This window comes from Tamandua tetradactyla, chromosome X (genome assembly GCF_023851605.1).
Source record: "Tamandua tetradactyla isolate mTamTet1 chromosome X, mTamTet1.pri, whole genome shotgun sequence".
NCBI lineage: Eukaryota > Metazoa > Chordata > Mammalia > Pilosa > Myrmecophagidae > Tamandua > Tamandua tetradactyla.
Genome location: NC_135353.1, coordinates 65,452,593 through 65,467,776, shown reverse-complemented (window position 1 = coordinate 65,467,776; position 15,184 = coordinate 65,452,593). Strand labels below are relative to the sequence as shown.

The 15,184-nt window shown below is 37.9% G+C and overlaps 1 protein-coding gene across 4 annotated transcripts in view; it reads left to right on the top strand.

Annotated features, from left to right (window-relative positions):
• The window catches only part of RNF128 (ring finger protein 128), a 171,900-nt gene that overhangs the window by 77,685 nt on the left and 79,031 nt on the right, over window positions 1–15,184 (top strand). The window contains exon 1 of one of the 4 annotated variants that reach the window (XM_077144917.1): window positions 3,347–4,113. The exons of 2 other annotated variants lie outside the window; for them this stretch is intronic. In XM_077144917.1, the coding sequence (XP_077001032.1) occupies window positions 3,621–4,113 (493 nt within the window). In that variant the 5' untranslated portion in view covers window positions 3,347–3,620. Of the gene's footprint in view, window positions 1–3,346; window positions 4,114–15,184 lie in introns of those variants that run through there. One more of the 4 variants, XM_077144918.1, reaches the window with a different exon arrangement.

Sequence of the window (15,184 nt, the reverse complement as noted above, 5' to 3'; positions counted from 1 at the left end):
TTCTTTCCTCTTGAACACCCTTACTCTCTTCTTTGCTTGGGTAACTGTACCTGTTTTTAAAGCCTTAGCCCCACCCATGTTCCCACAGCATCTTATACTTCCCTCAGTCATAACATTTATCATACTGTACTATTATTATCTGTTTACCCTCTCTGACTCTCCCACTAAAACTGTGAACTGATTGAGGTCAGGGACTGTACCTTTTGTTTCTGTGTACCCCCATCTCTCCAGTGTCTTGAGTTTAGGTATTCAGTAATCAGAAAACCCGAGTGCCTACCAGACAGCTCTATCTGATTACATCATAGGCACCTAAAAATCAACATGTCTAAACTGAACTCATCTCCCCTCCTACCCCCCTACACATTTAAAACTCTGTTTTACCTCCCATATTCCCCAATTAAAGCCATCCAATCTTACAAGCCCCAAACCTCAAAGTAATCAGTAACTCCTCTCTCTCTTTCATCCTCTCAACCAAGTCCTGTGCATTCTACCTCCAAATTACATTCCCAGTATGCCCACTTCTTTCTGTCTCCACTACCAGTCTAGTCCAGACCACCTTTATCTCTTATTTGGAGCACTGGCAATAACCTTCCATATGAATTCCTTGCTTCTATCTTTGTCCCCTCCATTCTATTATCCACAGAAACGTGATCTCTAAAAATCAGAGATGATTATATTACTCCCTGCTTAAAATCCTAATTATATTACTTTTTGTCTTTGGATAAAGTACAAACTCCCTACCTTCACTTTAAGAACTGGTCTCTGCGAACCTCTCTAGCTTCATATTTTATTACTCTCCCTCTTATACTCTAGGTTCTAGCCATTTTGATATATAGGGCCTGTAGGCTTGTAGCTTCCCAATATTTCTGTTTCATGCCTCAGTGCCTTTCCAAGTATTATTCTCTTGGAATAATATTTCTGTTTCATGCCTCAGTGCCTTTCCAAGTATTATTCTCTGCCTAGAAAGGCTAACCCTCTCAAACTCAGCACAGGTGTAACCTCCTCTGAGAAGCCTTCCCTTCCTTCCCACTCTGGTCTAGCTGACTTCTTTCCATTACCCACTACTGCTTTGCACTTACCTCTATCATAGCACTTACACTATATACGTATTAGAACTCTATATTGCAATGATGAGTTTACTTGTCTGTCTCAGCAAAGGTAATTTATAAGCTTTTTGAGAGCAAAATTGATGTCTTATTTGATTTTGTTCCCTAGTGCTTAGTCCATGGTTGGTACATAGCAGATGCACAATAAAAATTGTTTTTTAATTTTATTTTAAAATTTCAAAAATTTCCAAACACTTTTTACCTGCCAAGCAACAACTTCCCGTCTCCTACCCCAATCACCTGGTAACCTCTAATCCATTTTCTGTCTCTACGAATTGCTATTTCTAAATATTTCATATAAATGAAATCATACAGTATTTCTCCCTATGTGTCTTACTTATTTCACTCAGCATGTTTTCAAGACTCATCAATATTGCAGCATGTCTTAAATACTTGTTTTAAGGAAAGAATGAATAAACAGTACCAAATATCTGTCCAAACTTCATTTTTCTAGATAACTTACAAAATATTTCCTTTATTTCAAACACATTGTTTCTTCAAAGTACAATATACTTGATTGTCATGCAGGTAGTCTTGATTATTGGGTGTTCGACAACAAATTCATACAATTCATGAATTGTACCCTTTCTTAGAGATGGCTGGTCTTACCCATTTCTTTTCACCCAGGTAATTTTTATCTCAGAGATGAACAACATCAATAGTTGGGGGTACCATGCTATATTGGTCCCATATATCCCCCTTGACTTCTGAGGTCCCTTTCAAAACCTAGGGCTCAGGTTTCACAAAATTGCCCATTTATTTGGATTCCAGGTGCTGCTTGGTATATGGTATGAATTTCCCTCTAGGTTTCTCCCACAGAAGAATATTAAGTGCAGAATTGTCCCATGCTTAACTTTTGGGAATAATGATATTAATCATATGTTGGGCGAGGGACTGAGGGGAGTGACTGATGAGGAATTGAACAAATGTTGGGCTGAATAAAGTAGATTGTAATTCTTTGAACTGAAGAAGTGGCTAGGACTGAGCATCCTGAATATCATTTTCTATGATTATTACCTCTTACTAGCTTTAAGATTATTTAAAAATTATTGGACCCCTGAACCTGTTTCTTCATCATCATATTTAACATATAATGTTTACACTCTGCTAAACACTGTTCTAAGTGCATTACATGTTTGAACTCATTTAATCGTCTGAAAACTCTATGAGGTAGGTAAAACTTTTCGCTCCATATTATAGATAAGGAAACCCAGGCACAGAGAATTAAGTCCCCCAAGGTCAAAAACTATTCATAGCTATCTGACACCAGGTGTTTTTCTTTTCCAGCTTTTATAAAAGGGATTTATCCAATTGCAAGTTTACAGTTCTAAGGACAAGAAAATATCCAAAGTAAGGCCCCAACAAGAGGTTACCTTCATTCAAGAAAGGCTGATGCCCTCCAGAAAAGCTCTGACACCAGGTGTTTTAATTCAATTTAATCCAACCCATATTTATTGAGTACCTACAAAGTAGTAGCTGGCAGGGTTGACAAAACTTGCACACTTCAAGTAAGGGTACGTCATAATGAAATAGTGCCATGAGTATGAATTGCTCAGATGGAGCAGGATCCTTTTAGTTAGTAGGAAATGGAGAGAGATTATGTAGTTAAGGTCATGAATGGTGTGGGCATATCCTTTTGCGTAAATCTAGTTTGTGGAAGGTGAAGAAAAAGAGGGTTAGCTTTGGGGTGTGTGAAAAATGGTAATTCTTTTTTGAGGACAAGATTACTTTTTAGAAGGGGCATCTGATGCTGCATATTTAGCCTGGGGTAAAGGTAAGAAGGCAATATACAGGTATGACGCTTGTTTGGAGCAGGAAAGGAGAAAAGTGCAATTTGGAACCAGCAAGAGACGACAACAACTCGCTTTTCGGGCTCCCCCCCGCCCCGGTTTTCCCCCAGAATCACTAAACAGTCTGCCCCCAGCACCACCCACCTACCCAAATTCTCTGTACTACAACTCAGACCCTTAGGGTCAGCGCTTTTACAAGTACCTTAAGCCTGAGAGAACCTTTTAGGCAAATGTTAGGAGAGAAAATGTGTTCTTGCGATCCAAAACGGACTCAGATCCTACCGGAAAGCTCTTATGTTTACTGATTCTATAGTTTCTCGCCTATCCATTTTTTATGAAACAGCAACACACCTGGCCACACAGCCACAGATCTCACTCTAATGTCTCCCCATCCAGTTACCCTTTTAAGAGGCGGATCCCGCAGTGTCCTTTCCTCCCTCCCAGCCACCTCTACCCGGAGTCAGCTGGGCGGAGCTTCACGCTAAAGCCCTGGAGCCCGACGCGGCCGCGGCAGTGGCGAAGAGCACGGTAGCTGCGAAGATCTTCCTCTGCGGCAACCTCTCTGCCTACACTACGCGCTTCTCAAATCGGACCTGGGTCGCGGCGCGCACGGGTCTCTCCCGGCTCCCTCCCCACCTGGCGCTCACCTGGTCGAGGCCATACCCTGCCGAGCCCAAGGAGGAAGCCTACGAGGGGCCCTTGGGAACCGCGGAGCGCGCGCGCCATGGGGCCGCCGCCAGGGGCCGGGGTCTTCTGCAGCAGTGGCTGCGGCTCTTCCCGATTGCTGGCGTGGTGCTTCTTGCTGGCTCTGAGTCCGTACGTTCCGGGCTCCCGGGGGGCGGAGGCAGTGTGGACGGCGTACCTCAACGTGTCCTGGCGGGTTCCACACACCGGAGTGAACCGCACGGTGTGGGAGCTGAGTGAGGAGGGCGTGTACGGCCAAGACTCGCCCCTGGAGCCCGTGGCTGGAGTCCTGGTACCGCCCGACGGGCCTGGGGCGCTCAATGCCTGCAACCCACACACGAATTTCACGGTGCCTACGGTCCCAGGAGACTTGGGAAGCACTGTGCAAGTCTCTTGGTTGGCCCTCATACAGCGCGGCGGGGGCTGCACCTTCGCAGACAAGATCCATCTGGCTTACGAGAGAGGGGCGTCTGGGGCCGTCATCTTTAACTTCCCTGGGACCCGCAATGAGGTCATCCCCATGTCTCACCCGGGTGAGTGTATTTGCTAAATTGCACCCCTCCACACCCGACTCGTGGCCAGTTTAAATTTTTTTTTTATTTTACCCACTGCTCTCCTTCACTCCCAACCCCCAACCCTTGCTCCAAAAGATAAACGTCCCTACCGAGTAAGGCAGGATCCTCTCCTTCTCGAGATTCACCACGTGTGGGGGTTGGGAGGAAAAATCCTTCAGAATTAACTTCTCTGGTGGAAAAGGATGGGATAAACGGGTGCGGAGGATGGCAAATAGGAAAGAGGACTGGGCTCTTTGCGTCCCCTTTCCCCGGTGTTTCACCTAGGTGCCTCTGATTAAGTGGTGGTGGGCACTGACTTTGAAATGACTGGAGAGAAGACTTCCTGGAAATCCTTTCCTCTTTCCTGTTCAACAACCTCAAGCCGGCAGCAGATTTTTCCCTCTTTCTCCCTATTTTTCTCTCCAGTTTTCCTAGATATCAGGTATAAGATTGTGTTCCTGTGCCCTGTTAATCTCGTTGCAATTTTTGGTGGGAACTTTGCTTTAGCTCTTGGGCTTGCCTCTGTGTACAGTGGTCTTGGGTCCACTGTTGGTATCAGTGCTTTTATTTTCCTCTGAAAAATCTGATTTAGGTTATCGAGTTGCAAAACTAACGATTAATGTTATTGAAAAAGAAGAGGTTTATGCCTGAGGATAACAAAGGCCTAGAATTTGGAAAAAGTGGTTCAGGTAGTTCTTAAATTTGCAGAGATGGTGTAGTTTACTATTTTGCCCCCTTCTGTTATCTTTCCAGAAACCTCCATCATTGTGAATTTAGGCACACACACACACACACACACACACACACACACACACACACACTCATCCTGAGCCTCAGTTTTTTGGGTGATAAAGGAAGAGATATGTGCTATAACAGTATATTTTAGTGATTGTTAATAGCTGGGCCTCAAGTCAGTCCTTGGTTCTAATTCCAGCCCCATTGCTTATTGCTTACTAGTCTCATGACCTTGGGCAACTTATTTTAAGTCTTTCAGTCTGGGTTCACTTATCAGTCAAATGGGAATGAATAAGAAAGAACTACCATACAGATTTGTAGGGATGACATGAAGTCAGGTATGATAAAGGCTTTAGCACGTAGCTGGAGACATCATCCACTCTCAGTAAAGGTTAGCTGGTAGGATTAGCCTTCTAGAAGTCACTGGAGACATGAATATGCTCATTTAATTGCTAAAAGTTTTTGTTTTGCTTAAAACAGTATGACTGGCCCTGCCTAGAGAGCACTTGTATTGAGTGGCTGGATAATGTAATAGAGCATTGAACTGGAACTCAGAAGATTTTAGTTCTTTTAGTCCTTTCTTTGCTTCTACCAGCTTTGTGACCTTGTACAAGTTACATGTATGTCAAATGGTAGTATAGCAGCAGGGAGTGCAGACCAGTTGGCAGAGTGTGCAAAGACAAAAGTGAACTTGATGAATTCTAACATCCCTTCCAGCTCTAAAATGCTATGATTCGTTTATTTTTATATTGATTAAAGGAGCAACTGTGTCTTTCTTGATTGATAGTGTATTGATTAGAATGAAATTACTTTTTAAAGGCTAATAAAAATAAAGAATAAGGACATGGTAACTTTTAAAGTGTTTAAATTCTAGTTAGCTCTCCAAATGCAAGAGTTTTATTTCCTCCAAATGCGGTCGATTCACATAAATGATATGAAATTGAAGAGCATTCTTCAAGAATGTAGACATATAAAATTGATAGTTTTAGGGTACATGAAAATTAATTTTTTTGCGGTCCCACCATGTGCCAGGTACTTTATATATCACTTGTGCTTTCAGAGGCAGTATGGTATGCTAGATCAAGTATAGGCATTGTGGTCAAGATTGGGAATGAAATTCTAGATTTACCATATAAGAGTTTTGTGTCCTTGGTCAGGTTATCTAACTTTGCTAAGTCTCTGTTTCCCCATCTGTAAGATGGTCATAATATTTACATTGTTGTGATTATTATGGATAATATATGTAAACTAGCTAGAACATAATAAAAACTTAGTGAATGTTATTATGATAGGTTAATGCTAAAATGCAAAAATTTAATGAAAAATATATGGCTATGTAACTGTCAATTTGAAGATGAATACACTGTAAATTTCATCATGGCTGTCTTGTTTCAGGACACTGTACATGAATAAATAGCTTAGCTTTTAATTAAACTACACTCGGAAAGGTATATTGACACTGTAAAAATATTATTATCTGAGATGATGACTATAGTAAAGTTTTCCATTAGGCTATCTAGCCAAAAAAGCTAACAGATTACTTAAAGTATGGAATCACATTTCTTCCTTGAACTTCTGGAGAAACTTCTTTTCAACACAGTGGGAAGAAATCACTTTGCATTTCATCCACATGTGTTGAATATTTGTTTGTAAAGTGCTTTATTATTTGTTTTGCTCATTCCTGAGACTAAGCCTCAGATTCATTGTAATTTCTGGTCAAAAAATGATTTGTCTTGAATCATAGTAGCAGAGAGGCAAGACTGGGATTTGAGTGTTGATTAATTAAGTATATATTGCCACAAATGATACGAGGGCCATCAAATATGAAAAAGCCATTGCTACCTTCTTTGTTTACGAAATCTGACACTCACTCTCACAGGGGTTTGGACTTGAATAGTTTGTCCTTTTTTCTGAGTTTGTACTAAGGCATCCACACTTTCACCTATCACAGTCCCATCAATGACCACGAAGACCTGTTTGTTTCAAGTAAAAGAACTAACTGGTTTAGAGCAGTTGCTTTGAAACTTTTGTTTAGAAGAGAGAAACTCCACTATGTTAAAGCAACCAACTAGGGAAATTAGGCTATTTTGATGTCTACTAAAATTCAATAAATGTTAGCCTTGTATCAGCCCATGCAGCTTATTTATATATTTTGTTTGGGTTTCAAAATATCCAGAAAATCCTGATTAACCAGATAACTGATTGCGAATGATAGATATTTATTAACAACTTGCCTTGCAATCTAAGGATATTTTTCAATCAAACTGATTCAGAAACCTGGAAGAAAATTAGGAAATTTTGGTTTCAAAGTTGAGTTACTGTTCAGGTTCCTTATCTTATATATAAAAATCAGATAAGCAGCCAAAACCTAGAGTAAACCACTAAAGTCATCTAAAATGTCGAATTGTCATGGTGAGACACATTATGCATCCTCTAGTTATTGCACAACTAACTGCTCTGCTTTTGACAAGCACATGGGCCTGAGCTTTGCCTGCTGTCTAATTGAGCACAGCCTTCAGGTTAAAGTGGTGTGTGTATTTGCTTGCAGTTTTCTTTGAGTGAACATGTGCAGGCATGAATTTATTGAAAGACCTGTACAGAGTTACAACCTTCGTAATCTGTGACACATTTATAAGAACCTCAGACATAGGTGAAGGGTTGGCAGGAGAGCATTATTCTCGAGGGCTGTAAAAAAGTGAATGAACCAAGCAGATCAACTTAATGGTTTGGTAGTCTTCAATGGCATAGTTTGATATACAACAGGGTTGTTTGTCTACATGGTTGAAAAACAGTATTAATTAAGAGGTTGGGCTCTGCTAATTACTATTTTTTAAACCTCAGACCAGTCATTTTACTTCCCTAAGTCTGTTTTCTCCTGTGCAATATGGGTTTAATAATAAACTTGCCTCATAATGTTGCTGAAGTTAAATGAGATAATGCAGATAAAGTATTTAAACAGTGCCTAGCATATAAGAAGCTGCTGTTAATTTTTGTCACAGTTTTAAAGATAGTTAGATGTATTTTAGATAATGAAAATTGAATCTTATGTTTGAAGAAGATAATTTGAAAATGAAAAAGAGTACTTTAAAATTTACATCACCTGAAATCCTAACTTTAATGCTTTAGGTGGATAAACTGAATTCTTTACAGAAAATGATCTTCTGGCCCTCTTGTATTTGTCATTCTTTTCTCTTCTCAAAAACTGCTTCCCCCTCAAGCTATCAAAGTTTCCATTCACAAAGGACTTTGGAATAGAATTTTGCACTAGTTTATCACCACCTAATCCTTTTCAATCCCTTTACATTTAGTTCTTTGGGTTTTTTTTTTGTGTGTGTGTGTATGCTGTATGGCGGGGGTCACATTTCATTCTTTTTCCATGTGAGTATCCGGTTATTGCAGCACCATTTGTTGAATTTTTATTTGGTTGGTTTTTTGTTTATTTGCTTTTTTGGGAAGTGCATGGGCTGGGAATCGAACCCAGATCTCCTGCATGGCAAGTGAGAATTCTACCACTGAACTACCCTTGCACCCCCCTATGTTTAGTTTTTATTCTATTTTTTTTCTAGGAAGTTGCCTTGAAAAGAATCAATTTAATAGAACAATAGGTACAAAAGATGATGAGAAGGGACTGGGTGGTGATAAACCATTGTAAAATGCCATTCCAAAATCTTTCTAAATGCATTTTTCTTGATATCTCTGCAGTACTCTATTTGATACTGTTATATTACCATTTTGAAACTTAGTCCCCTCATAGTCTCTTCTCTGTTTGCTGCTATTTTGTTTCATCTGTTATTTCAGTAATTCATTCATCTTACACTTCTTTTTCCTTGCATCTATACCCAGACCCCCAATACTCCCCCTCCAATAAATAGCTGCCACATCCACTTGATTCTGTGACTTAAATCTTTGCACATATGTTCCCTTCTCCATTGCAACTGTTAGTACCTTGCTTTCAGTTTCTTTGGCTTCTCATGGGAACCAATATCTTCACTTCCTGATTGGTCTCCCTACCTCCAGGTTTTTCCTCTTTCCAGTTTTTCCACATTACTGCCAAAGCAGAGCTCTGATCACGTATAGACCATTGCTGAAAACCCCATCACTTATAAAATTTAGACTACATTTCTCAGCATGGCATACAAAACTCTTAATAATCTAGTCCCATGCTACTTTTAAAGCTTTACATCTCTCTTCTGTTGTGGTAAGTGCCCTCTGCTTCAGCCAAACCAGTAGCTGATCCCTAAACATACTCTATCCTTTCCTGTTTTCATTCCTTTGCTTACTGCTTTTGCTTTCGTACGGTTTTCTTCCCACTGGTCAAAAACCCACCATCTCACAAAAACAATACAAATGCCCTTTTATCTTTGATGCTTTTCTTAACTCTTTTTTTCTTTTCCCAGCACAGCCCACATCGAAAACAATCTCTTCTTGCTCCCATAGCACTTCATCTCTCCAGCACTGTCTGCATTTTTTGATAGTTATTTGTTTGCATATTACTTCTTCTTACTGGACTGTAATTATTTTAATGTTTTTTTTTTACTATTCATGTTTCCCATAGAAAACTTTGTATTGTATGTGCTCTAGAAATGCTTGTTGAACTTTGAACACCCAAGAACTCTAATGCCAGAGAATCATAAAGTTCACTAGAAAATTATTTAATGCAAGTTGATTACAATTCAGTTTATTGAGTATTTATTGAGGGCCCATTGTATGCAAGGTACTATGCTTGGTGACTGAGGTTATAAAATAATTAAGATCGAGCCCCTGCCTTCTTAAGGAACGTAGGAGGAATAAGAGCACACAAATTCTTCAAGATTGCAGACTCTCTAATTTCTATGGTGATCACCATCATGGGCTAGTTTGTAGGTTGAACTCTCTTTAAGGATTTAAATGGCAGAATGAACTAGATAACAAGGAAATAGTGACAAATGGGTTTTTATTTTGAACTTTCCCTCTGTTTTGTTTTTTATGTATTAAAAACTGTCTACTCTAGCATTCAAGTTATGTCTTCAGTTAAAATGTCTCCATTGGACATGTTTGCAAATGTGGAATTCTATATCATAAAATAAAAACCTTTAAAAAAAGGGATATAGCTTGATCAGGGAATTATTTTTCTAAGCACATAAAGAATTGTTTTCCATTCTCTGGAAGCTGTGTGTTATCACACACAGAATGCCACATATTCTTTTTGTTTCTAGTCTTATACAGAAGAGAGTAGAGTACTGAAGACATTTATTAAGGTACTTTTTGAATAGAAAATTAATCATACTCCTTGTTCCAAGAAAACTTGGAACATGCAGAAAGTTATAAAACTGAAAATTAAAATTACTTACAATTCAACAACACAGCACCATAACTTTTTTTAATATGCTTCCTTTTTGTCTCTTTTTTCCCATTCAGTTATAGATTTGTATCCTACTTTTATCATAATGGCTAGTTTTTCATAGGTTTTAATGTAGTCGTAAGAAAATACAGAAACTTTTTTTAAAAATTAAAATCTGTAGATATAATGATTTTAGCATTTGGGTGTATTTTTGTTGTTTTTTCTTTTGCTTTGCATAAGTATTATTTAAAGAATTATAATCATACTTAAACACAGTTGGTATCCTGCTTTTTATTGGAAGCATTTTCCCTAGTCATTAAAAATAGAGAAAAAGGTCGCTTTATAGTTGAATGGTATGGCCTTTGACTTAGGCAGATTGAGCCGCACTTTTCTTAGCTTGCAGCAGAGAAGTACAAAAATGGTTATAGGGTGGGGTGGGAATTGGGACATTTAAATGAACAAAAATATGCTCCACAAAAGTTTATGGAAAAATATGCTTAACAGTTGTAAATGTGATCTGGTCTAACCCATATGTGTTGCCTATTGTGGGGTTGATCTTTTGAAGGATTTGATCACCATTTGTGCTTTTTTTTTCTCCCACAATATTCCTGTAGCTGATGTCTGTCACATTTGAGATTTCCCAGTTGCTTGAGTAAGTAGCACTTCATCGACTAAAATGGTCTTTCTTTTATCATGATAGCCACTGAAATTTAAATTATTGTTGGGATCTCCCCAGAATTTACAGTGGTATCACAAATATTGCCTGGGGATGAATAATTTTGTATATGTAAGTTTTATTGAAGTATAACATACATACGAAAAAGGTACATAAATCAGTGACTGACTGTTCACAAAGTTAACGCACCTGTTTAACCAGCCCCTAGGTCAAAAAACAGAACACTATCAGAACTCTAGAAGCCCTCCTTGTACTCCAAGATGTAGAATTTTTTATTCAATCAGTGGTGTGTTTTGTCTTTAAGGGAATGACCTCTTACAGCATGTGGTAGGAGCCCAGTCACCCAAGAATCTGACCCCTTGACTGCGTTGGTGGTCGTCCTCAACTACACACTATAGCACAGAGCACACACACTTTTTGGTGTACTTCCTAAGCCAGTTCAGAGTTGCCACACTTTGCTGTTAATGCCACCTACTTTGGAGCCCTATAGGCCAAGCAGAGCACAAGGACTCTTTGTTATTATTCCATTTCCTGTCCTTTTTCTCTTTCAGCTACCTGCTTGCTTGCCTTTCTAAACATCATGGTGTATAGTTACTGCTTGAATTTACCCATAGGCTTATTATAATATCTATTTATTTATTATGATTCATACTAGCTGTGGGAAACCCCATTTGATTGAGGTTGCTAAGTTCAGAATCTAGTCCTGATTTACTTTATTCTAACAGTTGGGATCTCAACTTAGGTACAAATCAGTGATTTTGAATTAACCATACTATTCACGTTATCTGAAAGAAGCTGGTATTAAAACTCACTTGGTGTGTATGTGTGTATATATATATGTGTATGTTTCTCTCTCAAGATATTCACTTGTCATTTCATACAAAATGTTGGGGTAGCTTAGTTAAATAATGCTTGTAACTAAAAAAAGTCTTAGCTTTTGAAAAGAAAATACACCATTTGTAATTTCTTTTTTTTTTTTTTTTTTTATGTGGGCAGGCACCAGGAATCGAACCCGGGTCCTCGGGCATGGCAGGCAAGCATTCTTACCTGCTGAGCCACCGTGGCCCACCCCCATTTGTAATTTCTACTTCTTGATTATTTTTGATTGGTAGAATTATGGGTGATTATCATTTTCTTCATTATTTTTCCATATCTTCTGAATTTCCTATAATAAATATATTTTACTTTTGTAATTAGATATTTGGAAAAGCTAAATACTCCAATAGTGTTAATAAATACTAAAATAATTAATAATGTGACTGTAGCAACAACAGTAACAAAAAAAATCTGATAATAGAAATTATTTACAGACTATTACAAAATTTTTTAATAGCCTTTTGAATATATCTAACCTTTTGAATATATTTTGATTTTTAGTTTGGTCCATTCTTGTTAACACTAATAATTGGTTTCTTCGTATGTAAAATGAGCCTTGAACACTAAAAGAACTTTAAGGACCGACTTTTCCTGCCTTAAAATGGAATGTTTCTTTTTGCTTTACCCTTTACATTATTATTTGTAGTATTCCTTTTTATCTCCCACCCTTTTTCCAATACATACCCCTCTCACTTTTTCTGTGTATCTTTGTTTCTTTACCATAAGAGGCCCCTTTACCCTCAGGAGCCCCTTTCAGTATCTGATCAATTCAGTGCTTTTAAGATTAGTGCAAGTTTGACTGTTTTGTATGAAGAATTCATTATACTGGCTATTTTCATCCATCAGATGACAATAACTTTTGACATTCTAGAAAAAAGGAGGAGAGGTTATTAGTACGGGTAGCAGAGAATCATGGTGTTCTTATTTTACACTTCATTAATGATATGCAGAACATATAAGCCCAGTCAAATGTGTATTTAACACATCATTAAAATTGAATTACAGGTGGGCCAGTGTGGTTCAGCAGGCAGAGTTCTCACCTGCCATGCTGGAGACCTGGGTTCAATTCCCCGTGCCTGCCCATACAAAAAAAAATTTGATTTACTTATTTTTTAAATTAGTATTTCCCTTGAAATTGGAGTTTGCAATGTAAAATTCCATCAGTTGGTGGTTTGCACAAGAAACTGTCAGATTTAGGGGTTGCTCTTTACCACTTCTTTTCCTTTTAGGACATATTTTGGGCCCTACGTTTTTACATCCTTCCTCTGCCTTTCATAGCTTGATTAATTCTACTTAATCTTATACATATATACTCCTTCTTGGAGCCCCTTCCTCCTTTTAAAAATTTTTATGCTTCCTTCAATGTGATTCCACTTCTTTTGAATCGAAATTAAACATCATAACAAACCAAGTGCTTTCAACTTCTGTGGACAGTAAAAGTGTCCATAACTCACTACCATAATTTCCACAAAATCCTTCATTAATTATGTAATCCTCCTGATTAAATATGTATTTTCTCATATGCATATATTCAAGATAAAATTCAAGTATTTTGTTGGTCTTGCTTTAGGTATTGCAATGATATTTTTTCTTGAAAAGTTTTACCACAAATATGATATAAGTTATACCATGGTTTTAAATTATAGTTTATATTTGGATTGCAGTTTTTACTCCTCAAAACACTTTCACATATGGTAATCTGTTGGCTAATTTGGGAACCCAACCTCATTTAGGAATATTACTATGGGAAAATGTATTCTCTTTTTCCAAACAGCTGACTTACAAATGAACTTTTGAAATACAACCCTTTAGGGTTTGTTTTGTGGTAATTGTTTATAATAATGGGCCCATAAGATATAGTTTATTATATTCTTCCCATCCCGTATTGGTTTAGAGAGTTTTCTCTACTTACTCCGATTATCTATAATGTTATCCAAGCCTCTATCTACCTCACCTTCTCCCTGTGTTTCACTTTAAGGACTTCTGTGATGACCTGAAAAGAAGTTGGCTTATTTTATTAACATTGAGAATATTCCTAAAAGTTTTAAGACTGTATCTTGTTTTAGCTTCTTTGGGTGCTGAAGCAAGTGCCATGAAATGGGTCGGGTTAAACAATAGGAATTTATTCATTCACAGTTGGAAGCTGGGAAAAAATCCTAATCAAAACGTCTTCACGATGATGCTTTCTTCCTGAAGATTGTTACATTTGGGGACAGGCTGCCTATGATTCTTGGGCTTTGGCTTATCACATGGCAAGGCACATGGCAGCATCTCTTGGTCTCTCCCTTCTGTGGATGTTTTGTTGATGTTCAGGTTCTTGCTTTCTGTGGCTTTCTCTCTCTATGTCTGAATTATATTGTACTTATATAAAGAACTACAGTAGTAGGATTAAGACCCATCTGGATTGAGGTGGGCCACACCTTAACTGAGGTAACCTCGTCAAGAGGTCCTACTTACAATGGGTTCACGTCCACAAGAATGGATTAGATTTAAGAGCATGCTCTTCTGGGGTACATAAAACTTCAAGTTACCACATATGTTAACTTTGATTTTCAGTATAGTTAACTATCAATAAATTTTCAAATAAGTATATCTTTTCTCATTTTAGATTATTTCAACAGCCATTTGGATCAAAGCTAGAAAGGAGTGATTATATTGAGAAGTTTTCAGTCATAGGACCAGGAGCAATGTATATTCCAAAATACTTTGAGTTGCAGGGGTGTTTCAGCCAAATTCTTGTTTTTTACCATTATGTTTTCATTTTGACAAGAGCAGGATATATAAGAAAGACTGAAACTGGCCAGTTCAAAAGTACTGGTCATCTCCCTTGCCCCATCACTTACTCTTTATGCTGCTCCTCTCTGACTTTTGACGTTCATTTCAATCTATTATACCAAAGGTGAATTTCCACTTAAAATTGGTAGTCAGCATATTACAAAGGAAGAGTAAGTGTCCTTAGGTCTGATTGCTTGGTTTGAATCCCAGTTCTACCAATTGATAAATGTGGTCTTGGTCAGGTTATTAACCTGGACCTCATTTACTTAATTTATTAAAAAAGGAGACAGTAATGCTCACTTCCTATGATGCTATAAATAAAGTGTTTGGCATGTAGCAGGCACTTGGTAAATATTCGTTACCTTGAACCTTTTGCTAGCAATTTTTTTATTATTAAACATATTTCCCTTGTTTATTATAGCTGGTCACTACCACTTTTTGGAATATCTAATTGCTTTAGATGTAGAAGCAGGAAAAACTGTGACATCTACATTGCTATTTTCTGGGCCGTCCTTGAGAAATGCAGGGAGAAATACTATAGTTAAGAAACTGAAACAACTGTATTGTCTTCCTTCTTCTCTTTGTATTTCCATTTTAAACCGTAACAAAACCTTAAAATCAGGATATTAAGCTCCAATAATGGAAACAACTATGAACATTTAGATGGC